This window comes from Carcharodon carcharias, chromosome 19 (assembly GCF_017639515.1).
Source record: "Carcharodon carcharias isolate sCarCar2 chromosome 19, sCarCar2.pri, whole genome shotgun sequence".
Taxonomy (NCBI): Eukaryota; Metazoa; Chordata; class Chondrichthyes; order Lamniformes; family Lamnidae; genus Carcharodon; species Carcharodon carcharias.
In genome coordinates, this window is record NC_054485.1 from 98,687,093 (window position 1) to 98,709,601 (window position 22,509).

At 42.4% G+C, this 22,509-nt stretch overlaps 1 protein-coding gene across 5 annotated transcripts in view; it reads left to right on the top strand.

Moving 5' to 3' along the window:
• Positions 1–18,472, top strand: part of LOC121291828 (zinc-binding protein A33-like) — a 39,628-nt gene extending 21,156 nt beyond the window's left edge. For 4 of the 5 annotated variants that reach the window (XM_041213425.1, XM_041213427.1, XM_041213426.1 and 1 more), the window contains 4 exons: positions 1,315–1,542; positions 8,828–8,850; positions 11,849–11,964; positions 16,251–18,472. In XM_041213425.1, the coding sequence (XP_041069359.1) occupies positions 1,315–1,542; positions 8,828–8,850; positions 11,849–11,964; positions 16,251–16,780 (897 nt within the window). In that variant the 3' untranslated portion in view covers positions 16,781–18,472. Of the gene's footprint in view, positions 1–1,314; positions 1,543–8,827; positions 8,851–11,848; positions 11,965–15,319; positions 16,215–16,250 lie in introns of those variants that run through there. The other variant, XM_041213429.1, reaches the window with a different exon arrangement.
• Positions 18,473–22,509: the final 4,037 nt, after the last annotated feature.

Here is a 22,509-nt window from a genome sequence, read left to right on the forward strand (position 1 = left end):
TTTCACATTGGATTCCAAACTCTAACTCTGTTTCTATCTCCACAGATGCTCCCAGACCTGCTGACCTTTTCCAGCACTTTCTGTTTTTATATCAGATTTCCAGCATCCGCAGTATTTTGCTTTCATTTTGTCTTTATATTTGTGCCTTTAATGCAGTATAATGACTTCACAGGAGAGTTAACCAACCGAACGTGACACAGGAGATATCAGGGAAGGTGGCCAAAAGCTTGCTCGGAGACGTTTTAATGGGCACCTTATAAATGGAGAACGGTGAAGAAGTAGCAAGGGCTAAGGAGTGAATTTCAGAGCTTAGGGTCTGGGCAGTTGAACACAGGGCCACCAATGTTAGTGAAAATGTGCTGTGGGGAGTGGGGGGTGATGCGCAAGAGACATGAATTGGGGGAATGTAGAATTTGAGTGTTATGGGGCTGGGAGAAGTGACAGTGTAGAGTTTGAGTGTTATGGGGCTGGGGAAGGTGACAGTGTAGAGCCTGAGTGATATAGGCCTCAGGAAGGTGACAGTCTAGAGTGATACAGACCTGGGGGAGGTGACAGTATTAAGTCTGAGTGACCTAGGCCGGAAGATGTTGACAGTCTAGAGTTATACAGACCTGGGGGAGGTGACAATGTAGAGTGATATAGACCTGGGGGAGGTGACAGGGAAGAGTGATATAGGCTTGGGGAGGTGACAGGGTAGAGTCTGAGTGATATAGGCCTGGGGAAGGTGGCAGAGAGAAGGAAGGGTTTGCAAACAAGGAGAATTTTAAAATTGACGCTTTGGACCGGAAGCCAATGGAGATCAGTGAACAGTGGGGTGGTTGGGGATGGGGGAGAAGCCCTCGCTTCCTATTTAACAGGTGGCGGGTTCGAAACCCTGCACCCCAGATGAATTAGATCTCTCAGCAATTGCATCAACGGGGCCCGTGAGTGGCAACGTTTTATACCAGACTACCTGGCACGAGTCAACTTTCTCAGAGCAATTGAGGCCGTTTCTCTGCCTTTCGACCCCTTGGCCTCAGTTTAAAGTATCCCCGAAGGTAATACTGACAATGGGATTGCACTGGATGGAGCAGCAACACAGGTAATGCAGAGAAGCCAAACTTGCCAAAAGGTGAGGGGCGAATAGAAAACGTGACAGATTGTGCCCATGCCAAAATTTCCCCAGGTTTTCGGCAAACTTTTTGGCAAACTGACGTGCAGGATGTGACTTTTGTGATCTTTCATTCTTTGACAGTTGTGTAGAAATTTCGGAACAGTGGGTCGAAGAGATCCCATTCCTTCTGATCACTAAAACCTTTCCACTTTTTTGAACAGAAACAAATTTACAAACAGCGGCAGCACATCCAGTCCGAATTCATTAAATTACATAACTTCTTGGTAGAGGAAGAACGGAACCTCATGATTAAGCTTCAGGAGAAGGAAGAGCTTATTCTACAATTAGAGGAAAATATGAAGGAAACTTCCAAGGAAAGTGATTCGATCAGCCGATTAATAACAAATATCCAGGAGACATTGAGTCTGCAAGAGATGAAATTACTGAAGGTAAGCAGTCAGCAATACCGAGGTGAAGATAACAGAGGTTTAGCAAAAGTGGCTCCGGTTGAATATTACTGGCTATTGTAGAAATGAATACCTGAGTTAAACTGTGAAACAAAGCAGAATCACAGAATGGTTACAGCACAAGAGAAGGCCATTCATCCCATTATACAAACGTATGTAAATACCAACAAAGGAGCAGGAGCAGGCTATTTGGCTCCTGGAGCCTGCTCCACCAATTAATAAGACCATGGTTGAACTGATAGTAACCTCAAATCTGCATCCCGCCTACCCCCGATAACCTATCACCCCCTTGCTTACCAAGAATCTCTCCACCTCTGCCTTAAAAATATTCAAAGACTCTGCTTCCACCCGACTTTTCAGGAAAAGAGTTCCAAAGACTCTCATCCCTCTGAGAGAAAATATTTTGCCTCAGCTCCATTTTAAATAGGCAACCCCTTATTTTTAGACAGTCACCCTAGTTCTAGATTCTCCCACAAGAGGAAGCATCGTCTCCATATCCATCCCGTGAAGTCCCCTCAGGATCTAATATGTTTCAATCAAGTTGCCTCTTACACTTCTAAACTCCAGTGGATACAAGCCTAGCCTGTCCAACCTTTCCTCATAAGACAACCCACCCATTCTAGATATTAGTCTGGTAAACCTTCTCTGAACGGTCTCCAGTGCGTTTACATCCATCCTTAAATAAGGTGACCAATACAGTACACAGTAGTCCAAATGTGGTTTCACCAGTGCCCTGTGTAACTGAAGCATAACCTCCCTCCTTTTGTATTCAATTCCCCTCACAATAAATTATAACATTCTATTAGCTTTCCTAATTACCTGCTGTACTTGCATACTAACTTTTTGTTTTTCATGCACTAAGGCACCCAGATCCCTATGAATCTCGGAGTTCTGCAATCTCCCACCATTTAGATAATATGTCTCTCTTTTATTCTTCCTGCCAGAATGGACAATTTCACATTTTTGCACATTATACTCCATTTACCAGATCTTTGCGCATTCACCTAACCTATCTATATCTTTTTGTAGCCTCCTTATGTCCTCTTAATGACTTACTTTCCTACCTATGTTTGTGTCATCAGCAAATTTGGCAACCATCCCATCCATCCCTTCTTCCAAGTCATTTATGTCAATTGTAAACAATTGAGGTCCAAGCTCTGATCCCTGTGGCACACCACTCATTGCACATTGCCAACCTGAAAAAGACCCATTTATGCCTACGCTCTGCTTCCTATTAGCCAGCCAGTCTTCCATCCATGCAAATATGTTGCCTCCTATAATCATAAGCTTTTATTTTCGCAATAACCTTTGATGTGGCACTTTATCAAATGCCTTCTGGAAATCTAAGTGCAGTACTTCCGCCAGCTCCCCTTTATCCACAACACATGTTACTTCCTCAAAGAACTCCAATAAATTGGTTAAACATGATTTCCCTTTCACAAAACCATGTTGACTCTGCCTGATGACCTTGAGCTCATCCAAGTGCCCTGCTATAGTTTCTTTAATAATAGCTTCTAACATTTTCCTGATGAGAGATGTTAAGCTAACTGACCTGTAGTTTCCCGCTTCCTGTCTCCTCCATTTTAGAATAATGGAGTTACACTTGCTATTTTGCAATCTAATGGAACCTTTCCCAAATCTAGGGGAGTTTCAGAAAATTAAAACCGATGCATCAGCTGTCTCACTAGCCACGTCTTTTAAGACCCTAGGATGAAGTCCATCAGCACCCAGGCACTTGTCAGCTGCAGCTCCAACAATTTACTCAGTACCACTTCTCTGGGATTGTAGTTTTCCTGAGTTCCTCCCTCCTTTCCATTTCCTGACTTATAGCTGCTTCTGGGATGTTACTTGTACCCTCTATAGTGAAGACTGATGCAAAATACCTGTTCAATTCATCTGCCATCTCCTTATTTTCCATTATCAATTCTCCAGGCTCACTTTCTATAGGACCGATGCTCACTTTGTTAACTTGTTTATTCTTAAAATATGTATACAAATTCATACCTATCTGTTTTTATATTTCTGGGTAGCTTTCCCTTGTACTCTAATTTTTCCCTTGTTATTAGCCTTTTAGTCATCCTTTGCTGTTCCTTATATTTTGTTCAATCTTCTGGCCTTCCACTTATCTTTGCACGATTATATATTTTTACTTTAAGTTTGATGCTATCTTTCTAGTTAACCATGAATGGTCTGTCTGCCCCTTGGACTGTTTCTTAATCTTTGGAATGTATCTATTCTGGGTATTCTGAAATATCCCCTTAAATGTTTGTCACTGCATCTCTATTGACCTATCCCTTAACCTAATTTGCTAGTCTTGTCTGTGCTGGTTATCTCAAGGAGCAGTTCACCCAGCGCCATTCCCCTGCCTTCTGCCTGTACTTGCACATTCTTCCTTTTCAGATAATGATCCAATTCCCTCTTGAATAGCCTTGATTGAACCTGCCTCCACCACACACTCAGGCAGCAGATTCCAAACTCTGACCACTCGCTGAGTGAAAAATATTCTTCTCTTGTCACCATTGCTCCTTTTGCCAATCGCTTTATATCTGTGCCCTCTGGCTCTCGATACTTCCACCAATGGGAACAGTTTCTCTCTATCTACTTTGTCCAGACCTCTCATGATTCAGAATACCTCTACCAAATCTCCTTCAAACCTTCTCGTGTGAGGAAAACAGCTCCAATTTCTCCAATCTATCTATGTAACTGAAGCCCTCCAGCCTTGGAACCGTTCTGGCAATCTTTTCTGCACTCTTTCAAATGCCTTCACATCCTTCCAAAAGTGTGGCGCCCAGAACTGGACACGATACTCCACTTGAGGCTGAACTAGTGTTCCGGACAAGTTTAACATAACCTCCATGCCTTTGTACTCTAATAAAGCCTAGGATGTTTGTATGCTTTATTGACCACACTCTTAACCTGTCCTGCCACTTTCAAAGATTTATGCACATATACACCATTTGCCCTTGAAACCCTTTAAGAAATATAGCCTGTATTTTGTATCATCCCTCCATGTTCCTCCTACCAAAATGAATCACTGCACACTATAAGGCCATAAGACATGGCAGCAGAAGTAGGCCATTCAGCCCATTGAGTCTGCTGCGCCATTCAATGAGATCATGGCTGATCTAATAACTCCTTTCCTGCCTTATCCCAATAACCCTTGATTCCCTTCGTGATTAAAAATCTATCTCAGCCTTGAATATACTTAACAACCCAGTCTCTACAGCCCTCTAAGGATAAAGAATTTCACAGATTCACTACCCTCTGAGAGAAGAAATTCCTCCTCATCTCTGTCTTAAACAGGCGACTCCTTACCCTGAGATTATGCCCTTTGGTTCTAGACTCAACCACAAGGGGAAACAACCTCTCAGCATCTACCCAGTCAAGCCCCCTAAGAATATAAATATGTTTCAATAAGGTCACCTCTCATTCTTCTAAACTCCAAAGAGTACAGGCCTAACTTAATCAACGTCTCCTCATAAGAAAATCCTCCCATACCTGAGAACCTAGTGAACCTTCTGGACTGCCTCCAATACCAGTGTGTCTTTCCTTAGATAAGGGAACCTAAACTGTTCACAATATTCTAGGTGTGGTCTAACTAGTGCCTTGTATAGTTTTAGCAAGAGTTCCCTATTTTGATACTTCATTCCTTTTGAAATAAAAGTCAACATTCCATTTGCCTTCCCTATTACCTGCTGAACTTGTATGTTAGCTTTTTGTGATTCATGCATGAGGAACTCCAGATCCCTCTGTGCTGAAGCTTTCTACAGTTTTAACTTGTCTATATCCCTCTGCAGACTCTGTGTGTCATCTTCACCACTTACCTTCCCAACTATTTTTGTGGTCATTCGCAAACTTAGCGATAGTACATTCACTTCCTTCATCCAAGTCATTAATATATATTGTAAATAATTGTGGCCCCAACACTGATCCCTGTGGCACTCCATCCTGAAAATGCCCCCCTTATCCCAACTCTCTGTCTTCTATTAGTTAGCCAATCATCTATCCATGCTAATATACTAACCCCAACACCATAGGCTTTTATCTTATTAAGTAACCTTATGTGCAGTACCTTATTGAACGCCTTTTGAAAATCCATATATATTACATCTACTGGTTCCCCTTTATCCTGCTTGTTACCTCCCCGAAGAATTCTAATAAATTTGTCAGGCATGATTTCCCCTTCATGAAGCCATGCTGACTCTGCTTGATTATATTATGTATTTCTAAATACTCTGCTATTATATCCTTTGTAATAGACTCTTAACATTTTCCCAATGACACACGTTAAGCTAACTGGCCTATAATTAACTTTTTTGTCTCCCTCCCTTTTTGAATTAGGGTGTTACATTGGCAGTTTTCCAATCTTCTGGGACTTTTCCAGAATCTAAGGATTATTCAATGATTACTACCAATGCATCCACTATCTCTGTAGCTATTTTCTTTAATATCCTAGGATGCAACCCATCAGGTCCACGGGACTCATCGGTCTTTAGCCCCATTAGTTTCCTCAGTACTTTTTTTATCATGATAGTTATTGTTTTTATTTGCTCTCCCCATTTTTACCCTTGATTATTTGGTATTTTTGGGATGCTATTTGTGTCTACCGTGAAGACTGATGCAAAGTATTTATTCAGCTCCTCTGCCATTTTCTGGCTCCCCATTATTATTTCCCCAGCCTCATTCTCTAAGGGGCCTATGTTCACTTTGGCCTCTCTCTTCCTTTTTATATATTTAAAGAAGCTCTTACTGTCCATTTTTATATTACTTGTTAGTTTACCCTCAAAGTTTATTTTCTCCCTCTTTTTTTTGGTCATCTTTTGTCGGTTTTTAAAACTTTCCCAATCCTCTGGCTTACCACTAATCTTTGCCACATTGTATGTTTTTTCTTTCAATTTGATACTATCCTCAACTTCTCTGGTTAACCTTGGTTGGTTTATCCCCTTCCTAGAATCCTTCTTCCTCACTGGGATATATCTTTGTTGGGAGTCGTGAACTATTTTCTTAAACATCTGCCATTGTTTATCAACCATTTTTTCTGCTAAACTCCATTCCCAGTCCACTCCAGCCAACTCTGTCCTCATTCCTTTGTAATTACCCTTATTTGTTTAGCACGGTTGTTGCTGACCAAGTTTCTCACTCTCAAACTGAATGCTAAATTCTACCATGTTACGGTCACTGTTTCCTATGGGATATTTTACTCTGAGATCATTTATTAAACCTGGTTCATTACACATCACCAGATCCAAAATAGCCTGATCTCTGGGTGGATCCACAACATATAGTTCTAGGAAACTGTCCCAAATATACTCAATGAATTCCGGCTCATGGCTGCATCTGCCAATTTGATTTTCCCAATCTACATGAAGATTAAAGTCGTCATGATTAATGTACTACCTTTTTTACATGCCCTCATTATCTCCTGATTTATTCTCTGTCCTACAGTATAGCTACTGTTAGGGGGCCTATAGACTACTCCCACCAGTGTCTTCTTCCCCTTGTTATTTCGTATCTCCACCCATATGGATTCCACATCTTTCGATCCAAGATCATCGTACTTATTCCATCTCAGACTAACAAAGCTACCTCACCACCCTTTCCTTCCTGCCTGCCCTTTCGAAAAGTCATATACCTCTGAATATTTAGTTCCCAGCTTTGATCTCTTTGTAACCGTGTCTCCGTAATGGCTATAAGAACATACCCATTAATCTCTATTTGTGCCGTTAATTCATTTATTTTGTTTTGAATATTATATGCGTTTAAGTAAAGAGCCATTAATTTTGCCTTTTTACCATTTTTCCCCCTTTGACCCTATTGCTGCTTTTTTAATGTTTGTAGACTCTGTCTCTTCCTGTTACACTCTGGGTATCATTACCTAAATAGCTGCACTGCAATGCTGCCATATCCTTTTGCTTTGTAAGCCTACGTATCCCCTCTCCAGAACCGCACCGCCCCCCCCTCCCCCGCCACCCCCACCGACCCCCTATTTAGTTTAAAGCACTCTCTACAATCCTAGTCATTCAATTCGCCAGGACATTGGTACCAGCATGGTTCAAGTGAAGCCTGTCCCACTGGGACAGCTCCCTTCTACCCCATTCCTCCCACATTGAACTTTGAGCCACACATTTAACTCCTTGACTTTATTTACCCTATGCCAGTTTGCCTGTGGCTCAGGTAGTAATCCCAAGATTATTACCTCGGAGGTTCTGATTTTTAATTTAGCTCCTAACTGTTCAAATTCTTTCAGCAGAACCTCCTTTCTAGTCCTATCAATGTCGTTGGTACCAACGTGGACGATGACAACTGGATCCCTCCCCTCGCACTCCAAGTTCCTCTCCAGCCCTGAGGGGGTGTTCTTAACCCTGGCACTGGGCAGGCAACACAGCCTTTGGGACTCACACTCGTGGCTACAGGGCACAGTATCTCTCCCCCTAATTATACTGTCCACTTCCATTGCTACATTCCTTTTTCCTCTCCCCATGAATGTCTCCCTGTACCATGGTGGCGTGGTCAGGTCGCTCATCCTTCCTGCAGTCCCTGTTCTCATCACCTGCTCTGCATCAAATTTCATCTGCCATTTGTCTGCCCATTGTAACAACCTGCCTGGGTCCTTTTGGAGTTCTACACTAGCCTCCTCACTGTTCACAAAACTTCCAACTTTTGTATCATCTGCAGATTTTATTAGATATCAGGATAGTAGGGCTTATGCATTATCGATAAATCACTTTCAGAGTGAGATACAATCTGGAGATGAATGGACTCAGCAGCTGTAGAAAGCTGGGACTTGACTGGCTATAGAGAAAGGAATGAGGCACTGATGTCAGTTTTCAAATGAACTGTTCTCGGGCAACTGGAATGGGTTTCAGGGTACTATAGTCTAACTGAGATTTAATTTTAATTGCAATATGCATTTTACTTGCAATAATATCACAGGATGATAATCTGTACTAAGTATATGATGGGTATGGCTATAAAGAATATACTTGAAAAACGCTTATGGTTTGCCTGTTTGTCTGTTGACGAATATTTCAGATAGATCGGTAGATCGCTAGATAGCACAGAACCATCTAATGGCCAGAGTTTCACATTATGATGCTCCAATGGGAAATGTTAACATTGGGATTGTTCACAGAAATGCAAAGTCCAGGCAAAAGGAAATAAGTCTATGGGCAGGAAGGACGCAGCTTTTATCAGATTTTTTATATATACATATATATATATGAAATGGTTTACAAGTTTTGCTGACGGCATTTCACTTCTTTTGTAGATAGCTAAATCCATCGTCGACAGGTATGGAATTTATTAATATATTTGTAAATCTAAATGTGGAATATTAACGAACCATTATCTACAGTCAAATGTAATTTTATGGAAAATGTTTTGCTTTCCACATAGTTTTTTTCACAAAATGTTATGGCAGGCAGATGGTAAATGCCAAGCTGCCCAAATCCCAGCAGGAATCTTGAAGCAGCTGTTACAACAATTTGCACTTATTTCGAGGACTTTGAATTCAGTAAAAAGGCCGCCAAGTCTTACAGGTCTCTTAAAAAACTAAATTATACCTTCATTAAATAAAAAATTGATTTTAAGCACATGCATAGGTTTACAAATTACTACTATAATAACTTCTAGCTCCCCTGATTAATCTAACTCCTAATCTAACTTTACTGTTGCCCCCGTTAAGGCAACAGTAAAAATACATATATTTTAAAAGACCCAGGCAAAGTAACACAATGCCCTGAACAACTGAATTCAAAGTGAGTTTTCTTAACTTCAGTTCAGCGGTTTGGGCACAGAGGCTGAAGACTTTTCATACTTGTTAGATCTTGCAATGCCAGCCTTGCACAGAGCCTTCACTCCTTTGTACATGTTTTTCCCTTTGAATGCAAATTCCCATTGTTTCACTATATCTTTGGTCTTTACCTCTCTAATAATAAAAAATCAATCATAGTACCAATTTTTCCAGTAATCTTTGGGAAAAATAAACACACTGTTTCTTACCTTCTCCTGGCTAGGTGAAACATTTCACCCCTTCTTTTAAATTCAACCTAGTCTGGTTTATTTAAAAATGTAAATGTTCCCTTTACACCTTGCATTCTAAAACTTCACCATGTTTATCTACTTACCAGTTCAAACCTAGTTTATCTTCTGATACATCATAGCCTTCAGACCAGCTGCCTTTAATTCAATTAAAATGCACACACAGACTCATAGACACAGACCCCACTCTTACTGTCCTTTACAATAAAGTCCAATAACATTATGAAAATTATTATATCTTCCTGACAAAAAAAGAAAATCAAGGTTTTTGACTTCCCATTCGCTATCCTGTTCCCTTCCACTTTGAATTCGAAACTTCCAGCGAGACGGTTGTTCTCTTGTCCAACCTTTCTCTTGAAAGTTAACAGTGGGTAAATTACTCAGACTTACGTGTTTTAATGTACAACACAGTTACAGGCTTTTTGGTCCACCCAACTCTACACCCTCACTGTAGATCGGGAAGAATTAGACTACAGCACACAGGGGTCAGTCAGTCCTAATTTGGAAGCCGTCCTTATTTTTCCATAAGACTTTGATGTGTTATTGTTACTTAGTGTGAAATGAAAAGACTGTTAGTCATTTGAGAAGCTGGGGAGTAAAGTTAGTCGATGAGTAGGAGATTCTTTGCAGCCTAGTTTGAAGAGGTGGTTGGGGGTTGGCAAGTGAGAAGCACTTTGTAATTGCACAATCTACGAGGACATAAGAATTTATTATAATGGTATTGTCACAAGTATGAAAATTGCAGCAAATGGAAGTACAATTTCCCTGCAAGATGTCTAAATATAATATACCTTTAGCTATAGATGTGCCAAGAATAGAAAGAACTTACATTTATAAAGTGCTTCCACTACCTGAGGTCTTCACAAAGCACTTCCCAGCTAGCGAAATGACCCTTAGTGTAGTCACTGCTCCAGCGGAGGGAGAGACAGATGGATAGATAGTGATTTTGTTATAATTCATTTCAGGTTAATACTCGTATACAGTAGAAAGATAGGTTTGTGTTGTATGTGGGAACTATCGCCCACACTGGTGTGACACTTGTAAAAATGTGGGCCTAGCAGGGCATTTAGAGGGACTAAGTTAGAAAAGTTAAATAACTAAAGGTATGACTGATCTTCAAATATCCTCCTTGAAGGTGGTGGTTGTTGCAAGCTAAGGGACAGAGGACCATTTTGAGACATAAACCCATCTCTGCTATTATCTCATATTATAGGACTTGTTATATGTTGTAATATAAATAAATATAAATCCCTTTTATCATTTTTCGGTATTAAAGGTCGCTCAGTTGCAGTTTTTAATTAAAGCTGCTAAAGTACAGTTGTTTTCATTAGAATTAGTATGGAGAATCATGTTATGTTAGGAGCTCTGTGCAGTTGGAGTGGTTGTTAGTTTGAAGTCATCATTTATTGCCGAACAAGGGGAAATTGTAGAGAGGCTGAAAAACAAAGATCTACATGCTAAAGCCATGATTGGGTGGAATGGGGTTGTGGAGCATGAAGACACATGATTGGATGGATGGTGCTGCTGTTTAGTCTTGTGGTATAATGACAGGGGCTTAGGCCTTTTTCAGAGTAGTGGATTTAATATTGGGCACCAGGTGGGTGCACCAGGATGAATTGCAGGCAGTACAATGGACAAAGGCTCAATGCTACCCAAGGATCAACAGAGTAATTTAATTCTCGATTGCTCCTTGTAATCGCTCCACCATTGGTGGCCGTGCCTTCGGTTACTTAGGCCACAAGCTGTGGAACTCCCTCCCTACACCTCTCCTCCTTTCCACCTCCCATTCCTCCTGGAAGCCATTCCTTAAAACCTACCAAGTCTTTGGTTGCCTGACATAATATCTCCTTACATAGCTTGGTGTCATACTTAATTTTATAATGTTCCTGTAAAGCGCCATTTTATTTATATTGGCCATTTTAAAAGTGCTATTTATAAGTGCCATTCTATTTATATGGGACATTTTATTACGTTCAAGGCGCTATAAGGATGTAAACGTTTGTACACTGCTGCTCAAACATTGCGTGACTTAATAATTCACACCTACACTTAAATAATATGGAGATAGCTTCAAACGATTGGGGAGACAATCTAGAGGGATTGTAAATACTACATGGTTTTATGTAGTTTTTTTCAGGTGATTGACCAAATCAAAGAGGGAAAACACAGTCGACACTTATATACATTCACAAGCCATGGGATTAAACAATTCAGTAAGAAATAAACATCTAGCTCATTATTCATACAGGTGTGATGTTAAATTCAAGAAACCCACCAAAGTTTCCATCGAGCTCAATCTGGCTGAACTCGTTGGGCCACTACAGTATATCACATGGAGACGGATGCTAAGGATCATCCATCCAGGTAAAGCTAAATTAGAACCCTCTGTTCCTACTTGAGATATAACAAAAACACGCTTACCTTAACAACACAAACATACAGACTGTTAATGGGCTTACTGGGCATAGATGGCTGGATAGTACTGAAGTCATGCCACTTTCAGTGGCAAAGTGAAAACTATTGCTGGTTTAGCGTGGGTGCCAGCGGATTACGGTTGGTAAATCAGACATCTAAATGAGGCTCAAGAACAAAAATACCTGGAAAAACTCAGCAGGTCTGACAGCATCTGCGGAGAGGAACACAGTTAACGTTTCAAGTCCGTATGACTCTTCATCAGAACTAAGGAAAAATAGAAAAGAGGTGAAATATAAACTGGTTTAAGGGGGTGTGGGACAGGTAGAGCTGGATAGAGGGCCAGTGATAGGCGGAGATAGCCAGAAGATGTCATAGACAAAAGGACAAAGAGGCGTTGAAGGTGGTGATATTATCTAAGGAATTTGATAATAGGTGTCATTAAGGGTAGAAAGCAGACGAGCAAGGTAAAGATAGCCCTAGTGGGGGTGGGGTGGGGGCAAGGGATCAAAATAGGCTAAAAGGTAGACATAAAACAATGGATGGAAATACATTTAAAAATAATGGAAATAGGTGGGAAAAGAAAAATCTATATAAATTATTGGAAAAATGGGGGATCGGAAAGGGGGTGGGGATGGAGGAGAGAGTTCATGATCTAAAATTGTTGAACTCAATATTCAGTCTGGAAGGCTGTAAAGTGCCTAGTCGGAAGATCGGGTGCTGTTCCTCCAGTTTGCATTGAGCTTCACTGGAACAATGCAGCAAGGCAAGGACGGACACGTGGGCATGAGAGCAGGATGGAGTGTTGAAATGACAAACAACAAGGAGGTCTGGGTCATGCTTGCAGACAGACTGAAGGTGTTCCGCAAAGCGGTCACCCAGTCTGCGTTTGGTCTCTCCAAAGTAGAGGAAACTGCATTGGGAGCAGCGAATGCAGTAGACTAAATTGAGGGAAGTGGAAGCGAAATGCTGCTTCACTTGAGAGGAGTGTTTGGGCCCTTGGACAGTGAGGAGAGGGGAAGTAAAGGGGCGGGTGTTGCACCTTCTGCGGTTGCATGGGAAGGTGCCGTGGAAGGGGGTTGAGGTGTAGGGGGTGATGGAGGCATCAACAATTTCCAGTTCCCTGGCCCCAACCGCCTCCTCTTCACCAAGGTCCGATCCCTCTACACCTCAATCCCCCACTGGGATGGTCTGATGGCTCTCTGCTTCTTCCTCGAACAGAGGCCCGAACAATCCCCATCCACCACTACTCTCCTCTGGCTGAACTTGTTCTCTCACTGAACAATTTCTCCTTAAACTCCTTTCACTTCCTCCAAATAAAAGGTGTGGCTATGGGTACCCGCATGTGCCCCAGCTATGCCTGTCTCTTTATGGGGTATGTGGAACATTCCTTGTTCTAGTCCTACTCCGGCCCCCTCCCACAACTCTTTCTCCGGTACATCGATGATTGCTTCGGTGCTGTTTCATGCTCTTGTCAGGACCTGGAAAAATTTATTAATTTTGCTTCCAATTTCCACCCCTCCATCACTTTCACATGGTCCATCTCTGACACTTCCCTTCCCTTCCTTGACCTCTCTGTCTCAATTTCTGGTGATAGACTGTCCACCAATATTCATTACAAGCCTACTGACTCCCACAGCTACCTCGACTACAGTTCCTCACACCCCGCTTCCTGTAAGGACTCCATCCTATTCTCTCAGTTCCTTCACCTCCATCGCATCTGTTCTGATGATGCCACTTTCAAAAACAGTTCCTCTGACATGTCTTCCTTCTTCCTTAACCGAGGCTTTCCACCCACGGTGGTTGACAGGGCCCTCAACCGTGTCCGGCCCATCTCCCGCACATCCGCTCTCGCACCTTCCTCTCCCTCCCAGAACCATGATAGGGTCCTCCTTGTCCTCACTTCTCACCCCACCAGCCTCCGCATGCAAAGCATCATCCTCCACCATTTCTGCCAACTCCAGTATGATGCCAACACCAAACACATCTCCCCTTCACCCCCCCCCCCCCCCCCCCCCCCCCCCCCCCCACACCCGGTGGCATTCCGCAGGGATCGTTCCCTCCGGGACATCCTGCTCCACTCCTCCATCACCCCCTACACATCAACCCCCTCCCACAGTACCTTTCCATGAAACCGCAGAAGGTGCAACACCTGCCCCTTCACGTCCCCTCTCCTCACTGTCCCAAACACTCCTCTCAAGTGAAGCAGCATTTCACTTCCACTTCCCTCAATTTAGTCTATTGTATTCGCTGCTCCCAATGCAGTTTCCTCTACATTGGAGAGACCAAACGCAGACTGGGTGACCGCTTTGCGGAACACCTTCGGTCTGCTGGCAAGCATGACCCAGACCTCCTTGTCGTTTGACATTTCAACACTCCATCCTGCTCTCATGCCCACATGTCCATCCTTGGCCTGCTGCAATGTTCCAGTGAAGCTCAACGCAAACTGGAGGAACAGCACCTCATCTTCTGACTAGGCTCTTTACAGCCTTCCGGACTGAATATTGAGTTCAACAATTTTGGATCATGAACTCTCTCCTCCATCCCCACCCCCTTTCCAATCCCCCTTTTTTCCAATAATTTATATAGATTTTTCTTTTCCCACCTACTTCTATTATTATTAAATGTATTTCCATCCATTGTTTTATGTCTACCTTTTAGCCTATTTCGATCCCTTCCCCCTACCCCACCCCCACTAGGGCTAACTGTACCTTGCTCGTCCTGCTTTCTACCCTTTAATGTCACCTATTATCAAATTCCTTAGACAATATCACCACCTTCAACACCTCTTTGTCCTTTTGTCTGTGACAGCTTTTGGTTATCTCCACCTATCACTGACCCTCTATCCAGCTCTACCTGTACCCCCCTCCCCACCTTAAACCAGCTTATATTTCACCTCTTTTCTATTTTTCCTTAGTTCTGTTAAAGAGTCATACGAACTCAAAACGTTAACTGTGTTCCTCTCCGCAGATGCTGCCAGACCTGCTGAGTTTGTCCAGCTATTTTTGTTGTTGTTTTGGATTTCCAGCATCCGCAGTTTTTTGCTTTTATCTAAATCAGGCTAGAAGGTATCCTGCAGTCGAAATGGATCAAACTCCTTGGGAGATAGGTTCACAGATCTTTGGCTTTGTAGCATTCCTATAATGTGGTAAAACAAAGCAGCTTTTATCATTTTCTTAACAGACCTGAATATTGGGTGGTATGTCTAACAGGCAGTAGTTGCAATAAACCCCTATAATGCACACTTTTCCAACCATTGGGGCCTTGCACAGGCAGAATTGTCTTAAACACCATTCTCTCTCTTCAGGTACCATGCCCTTAGACGGCACTGGCGAACATGGATCTCCATGTTAATGTTACTATGGAGGCGTTGGTGGTACATTCATCCAGTTTGCGAGGCTCTTTAGAGAAATCGTTCTTTGTCTATTTTGATCTCTTATACCATCGATCTTTCCTGCAATCATCAAACTTTCTAAATCATGATTTCTTATTTCGTGCCCAAGAAATTCCAGCTGTCTCTTCCTGATCCTGGTCAGCAGAGGTCTTTTGGTCTCAGATTTCACTAGAACCTCTCTTTGTTGGAGAAGTCTCACTTGCTCAAGGTATTTTCATCATTGGCCTCAAAAGCCACAACTCTACAGCCTCAATTCTTGTCTGCATTGCTTCACTGATCGTGCAATGTTCGCTTCCATGTGTCAAAATTAAACACGCCAGTGAAAGGCATATTTGATTTGGACACACGGAAGGGTGATAGTGACTTGGGGTGATAGTGTAAATGGGTCATAGCAAGCAGGAAGGCCATTTTGCACCACTGTTGATTTTTATTTTGGTTGATTTCAATGATAATAGAAATCAGGAGAGCTGATAAGCAAGCTGCCAACTCACTACCACCAGTTTTGCACCATTTCACAGTCATGCTCTGCCCCCACAGTGTAATTTTGGGTGAAAGTGTAAAAGCAGCGGAGGAGAATTCAGCAACTGGTTATACTTCTCTGCAGATCTTTATTTCCGTTTTGTGTATAACGGGCGGTTAAATTGATATCAACCATTGTACATTATCACCCAAAGTCAGAATTAGCCACGATGCAAATGGGATTGTATCTACTGAAGGTCAAGTGGTATAAATGGACTTTTCATGTTTTGTGAACTTTGCTGTATATAGAAATAAATGCATTTTTTTAATAAAGAAAACATATCCAAAACTTTTATCTCACCAGTAACATTCATTTTTTTAAAAGCTCCCAGTTCCCTGACTCTGGATCCAATGACTGCACATCCGAACCTAAAACTTTCCAATGACTTGACCCAGGTAAAACGTGGTGAGACAGTGCAGATGGTTCTTCCCAACCCGAAGAGGTTCAGTAACCGGCGTTCCATTCTGGGCTCCGAGGGATTCACTTCTGGGCGGCACTACTGGGAAGTGGATGTGAGCGGCTGCAACTTCTGGGTGTTGGGCATGGCAAGGGAGTCTATCCCAAGGAAGGGAGATTTCCCCCTGGAACCCAAGGCTGGAGTGTGGGCAGTCGGACTATGGTGGCAGGATGGTTATAAAGCTCTCAGCTCGCCCCCTACCCACCTTCCTGTCAGTGTGAGGCCCAAGAAATTGGGAATCTATTTGGACTATGAGGGGGGACAGATGACATTTTGGAATGCAGATGACATGTCCCATCTTTACACCTTCTCTGATACGTTCAGTGAAGAACTCTACCCTTATTTCAGCACTGGCTGCAAGGCTAATTCACTAAAACTCGTCTCCTTACAATTGTAAGAAATACTTAGTGTTAAGGAGGGAGAGCTTTCATCAGCTCATACATAAGGATAAACGCATTTGTAATCAGGATTAAAGCAGGATAAAGCCATTCCAACTTTTACTGATGGTGTAAATTGGACGATATCCAATTAGTTGCCCATTATACATCGCCTGTAATTTTAATTCCAACTGAAGTCACTGAAATTTGATGTTGCCCATCTTACAATAATACCCAGAAGTTAGTCTGTTCAACACTCTGGAAGGTCTTGAATTTCTTCAGAGTTTCCCCAGATCAAACCTTCCACAAAAGGTCAGGAAAGTGATTGGAAACAAACCTGCAAAAATCCAGGGATGGCTAGCTTGCCTTCCTCATTAACATTTTTGGGTAGAAATTCATCTTGGGTGCTTTGCTAAATGCTTGATAAGTTAATGGTCTTCCATAACTCAACTGTATTGAAATAAATTGAACCAAATGTGAAAGAATAATAGGCAGCCAATTCTGTTTCAGCTGTTTTGCACTCCTGCCCAAGAACCATTTCACCCAGGTAGACCTGAGGACGTGGGATGACCTTCAGAGATAACAAAGAGTGAAATTGCACTTGGGCAATACCATAAAGCAGGCAATAGTGAATCAGCCATTCATATTAAAGCCTGCCTAATTTTCTTTTCTGCTGAAGACTAGTTGGATAACAGATTACACTTGGTTGGTGAAGAACAGAAATTACCCAGATTAATCCACGTGGTTCTCTTTGCCTGCTGAAGATATCGTGATATCAGTTTACCAGTTGGCATCCATTACAGAAACATCCCATTTTAAAAAAAAAAATTCAGTCGATAAATGATATATTTGTAACTAGAAAATTTAGAAATTTGTAAGGAAAGATCAGGACAGTGGGACTATTTTGATAGCATTTTTGATGAGCTAGCACAGGCATGATGGGCTGAATGGCCCCCTGTGCTGCCAAATCCATGGTGTGATCTAACACATGGGTTCCTTATACTGAAATGAAGGGTGTAATTAGTATAGCATTGAGAAAAGAGCAGAAGAGTGGGGCTAATTTAATAGACCTTTCAAAGAGGCCAAATGGACATAATGGACCTCCTTTTTTTAAAATTTATTCTTTCATGGGATGTGGACATTGTGGCCAGCATTTGTTGTCTGTCCTTAATTGCTCTTGAAATGAATTGATTGCTAGGCCATTTACGAGGGAGCTTAATTTCAACAACATTGTTATGGGTCTGGAGTAACATGCAGACCAGACCAGTTAAAAACAGCAGATTTCCCTCCTTTAAGAGGAGATTAGTGAACCAGATGGGTTTTTACAACAATGCATGATAGTCTCATGGTCACCATTAATAAGACTAGCTTCCGATTCCAGATTTTTTATTCATTGAATTTAAGTTCCATCAGTTGCCATAGTGGGATTTGAACCAATGTCCCAAAGTATTAGCCTGGGACTCTGGAATACTAGCCCTGTGATATTATCACTAATGCCATCTCCTCCTCTGTGCTGTATGAATCTAATAACCTTTTAATAATGCCTGATATTTAAGGGAGTAATTTTACTGATTTGACTTCAACTTCAAGTGCAATAATTGTATTAGAAATTGGTATTGCTGACATGAATTTGCATCAGTTTAATCATCAGCTTATGATTATCTTTCATGTTTTGAATGTGTTCTGCAAAAATATTTTAAGAAACTTGATTGTTGAAATTATATTTTTCGAAGAAAATCTTTTGGATTCATTATTTTTAACCTTCCATTCACTCTCACTGAAAAGTTAATGTTACGCTTTCTTGGTGGTAGTAAATTTCTAAGCCCTGATATCATTCAGGTGAATCTCTCCGAAGCCATTATCTCCTTCTTTTGTGCAGTGCACAAAACTGAATGCAGTCTCCAGATGGGATTTGACCAAGACTCTGGGCAACACAAGCATAATTTCCAACCCTTTGAATTTGCATCCTCTTAAGATAAAGGCTTTGGTAAATGATCTTCATACACATCTAATTTTGAATTGAAAAGCAGGATACTGCTGGAAACCTGAACTTAAAATCAGAAAATGCTGGAAGCCATTGACAGATCAGGCAGCATCTGTGGAGAGAGAAACAGTTGATATTTCAGATCAAGGACCTTTCACCAGAACTGGGAAAAGTTAAAGATGCAATAGGATTTGAGCAAGGGTTGGGTGGGACAAGGACAAAAGGAAAGTCTGCGGTAGAGAGGAAGACAGGAGGGATTGAAAGACAGAAGAGTCTTTTGAGGCCAAAGGGGATGGCAGTGGGGCTAGGAAAGAAACGAAGGAACAAAAGATGTGCCTAAAGCAGGTGCGCTGCTGACTGGAAGCAAAAATAAGAGAAAACAATCACTCCCAATGGCCCTTCCCCTTCCCGTGGCACCTTTCTATGCCAGCACAGGAGATGTAACATCTGCGCTTTTGGCCTCCTTTCTCCTCATTGTCCAAGACCCCTAACACTCCTTCCAGATGAAGCAGCCACGTGTGCTTCTATCAATTTAGTACACTGTATTTGCTGCTCACTATGTGGTATCCTCCACATTGGGGATACCGTGTGGAGATTGGTCACTGCTTTATGGAACTCCTCCGTTCAGTCCACCAGTACGACCCTGAGCTTCTGGTGGTCTCTAGTTTTAATTATAGACTTTGCTTTCATGCTGACATTTGCCCCCTTGGCCTTCTGCACTTTTCCAGTGAAGGTCGACACAAGCTTGAGGAAGAGCACTTCATCTTTCGATTAGACACTTTATAGCCTTCAGGATTCAACAGTGAGTTCAACAATTTCAAACTGTAATGCCATTTTGTTTCCTTTCCTTTGCATGTTTTGGTTTTTCTCTGTTTCTTTTTTCTTATTTTTGCTTTCGGTTAGCAGCAACAGCTGGAGGCTCATCTTTTGTTCCTTTTGGTGAGAGGGGCAAGAAAATATATATTCCCTTTGGCCCTTCAAGACTAACTCTCCTGTTGTTCAATCTCTGTTACTGTTTCTCTCTCCACAGATGCTGCCTGACCTGTTGAGTGTTTTCAGCATTTTCTACGTGTATACAAGTTTTGAGCGATTTGTTTACTTTCACATACAAATCTCTTTGCTCCTTCACAGTTCCTAGTTCCTCACCATTCAGGAAATCGTCCAATTTCTCTTTCTTGCATCCAAAGCGCTTGGCTGCACACTTGCCCATGTGGAACATCATTTGCCACAGTTCTGCCCAGTCCTGTTATCCAGATCTCTGTGCAATTTCCTCCTCACATCAGAGAAGAAAAAGCTGATTGGGGCTCCCACCATCATCTGCAAAACTCCATAGAAACTCTGTATTCCTTCTTCTCTGTGATTGATAAATTATAGAGCAAAAACCGATGCCCTCACACTTGTCATATTCTTCCAACATGAAAGCCAAACAGCATAAGCAGCAAGTGACAGACAGAGCTAAGCGATCCCACAACCAATGGATCAGATCTAAGCTCTGCAGTCCTTCCACATTCAATCGTGAATGGTGGTGGACAATTAAACAACTCACTGGAGAAGGTGGCTCCACAAATATCCCCATCCTCAATGATAGAGGAGCCCAGCACAACAGTGCAAAAGAAAGGCATTCGCAACAATCTTCAGCCCGACGTGCTGAGTGGATGATCCATCTTGGCCTCCTCTGGAGGTCCCCAGCATCACAGAAACCAGACTTCAGCCAATTCGATTCACTCCACATGATAGCAAGAAACGGCTGAAGGCACTGGATACTGCAAAGGCTATGGGCCCTGACAACATTCTAGCAATAGTACTGAAGACTTGTGCTCCAAAACTTGCCTTGCACTGAGCCAAGCTGTTCCAGTACAGCTACAACACTGGCATCTACCCGGCTATGAGGAAAATTGCCCAGGGAGGTCCTGTACACAAAAGGCAGGACAAATCCAACCCAGCCAATTACCGCCCCATCAGTCTACTCTCCGTCATCAGTAAAGTGATGGAAGGTGTCACCAATAGTGCTATCAAGCAGCACTTATTGGCAATAATCTTCTCCCTAAAGCCCAGTTTGGGTTCCGCCAGGGCCACTCAGCTTCTGACCTCATTACTGCCATGGTTCAAACATGGACAAAAGAGCTTAACTCCCAAGGTGAGGTGAGAGTGACTGCCCTCGACATCAAGGCAGTATTTGACTAAGCATCAAGGAGTCCTAGCAAAACTGGAGTCAATGGGAATCAGGGGGAAATCTCTCCACTGGTTGGAGTCATACCTAGCACAAAGGAAGATGGTTGTGGCTGTTGGAGGTCAGTCATCTCAGCTCCAGGACATCACTGCAGGAGTACATCAGGGTAGTGTCCTAGGCCCAACCATCTTCAGCTGCTTCATCAATGACCTTCCTTGAATCATAAGGTCAGAAGTGGGGCTATTCACTGATGATTGCACAATGTTCAACACCATTCGTGACTCCTCAGATACCGAAGCAATCCACGTCCAAATTCAGCAAGACCTGGACAATAACCAGGCTTGGTCTGACAAGTGGCAAGTGACATTCGTGCCACGCAAGTGTCAGGCAATAAACAAGTCCAAGAAGTGAGAATCCAGCCATCATCCCTTGGTGTTCAATGGCATTACCATCATTGAATCCCCCACTATGAACATCCTGGGGGTTACCATTGACCAGAAACTGAACTGAACTAGCCATATAAATACCGTGGCTCCAATAGCAGGTCAGAGGCTAGGAATCCTGTGACGAGTAACTCGCCTCCTGATTCCCCAAAGCGTGTCCACCACCTACAAAGCACAAGTCAGGAGTGTGATGGAGTACTCCCCACTTGCCTGGATGAGTGCAATTCCTACAACACCAAAGAAGCTGGACACTATCCAGAACAAAGCAGCCCACTTGATTGGCATCATATCCACAAATATTCACTCCCTCCACCACTGACGCACAGTAGCATCAGTGTGTACCATCTACAAGATGCACTGCAAGAATTCACCAAGGCTCCTTAGACAGCACCTTCCAAACCCACAACCACTACCTAGAAGGACAAGGACAGCAGATAGATGAGAACACCAGCACCTGGAAGTTCCTCTCCAAGTCTCTCACCATTCTGACTTGGAAATATATTGCTGTTCCTTCACTGTCACTGGGTCAAAATCCTGGAACTCCCTTCCTAACAGCACTGTGGGTGTACCTACACCACATGAACTGCAGCAGTTCAAAACAGCACACCACCACCTTCTCAAGGGCAACAAGGAATAGTCTATAAATGCTGGCCCAGTCAACGAAGCCCACATCCCCTGAATGAATAAAAAAAAAATGAACAAACCTTAACAATGTAACTGATAAGACATTGACACCGGGGGAAGTTGAGAAGATTGCTTAAAAACATGGGATCCTGGGCTTTATAAATAGAGATCTAGAGTGCAAAAGAGAGGAATTTATGCCTAGCCAATATAAATCACTGGTTAGGTCACATTTGAAATATTGTTGCCTATTTCTAGGCACCACACTTTAAGCCTTAGAGAGTGTGCAGAGAAGAGTTATTGGAATAGTACCAACAATCTGAGACTTTAGTTATGGAGGCATGAGAGAATCTGGGATTGTTCTGACATTAAAAGTTGTCCAGGGGAGGATTAATGAAGGAATTCACAATTATGAAGGGTTTTGGTAGAGTAAATGGGGAGAAACCAGTTCCCTGACATACAGGTCAATAACCGAACACAGATTTAAAGTTATTGGCAAAAGAGCCAGAAGGGAGAGGGGACAAACTGTTT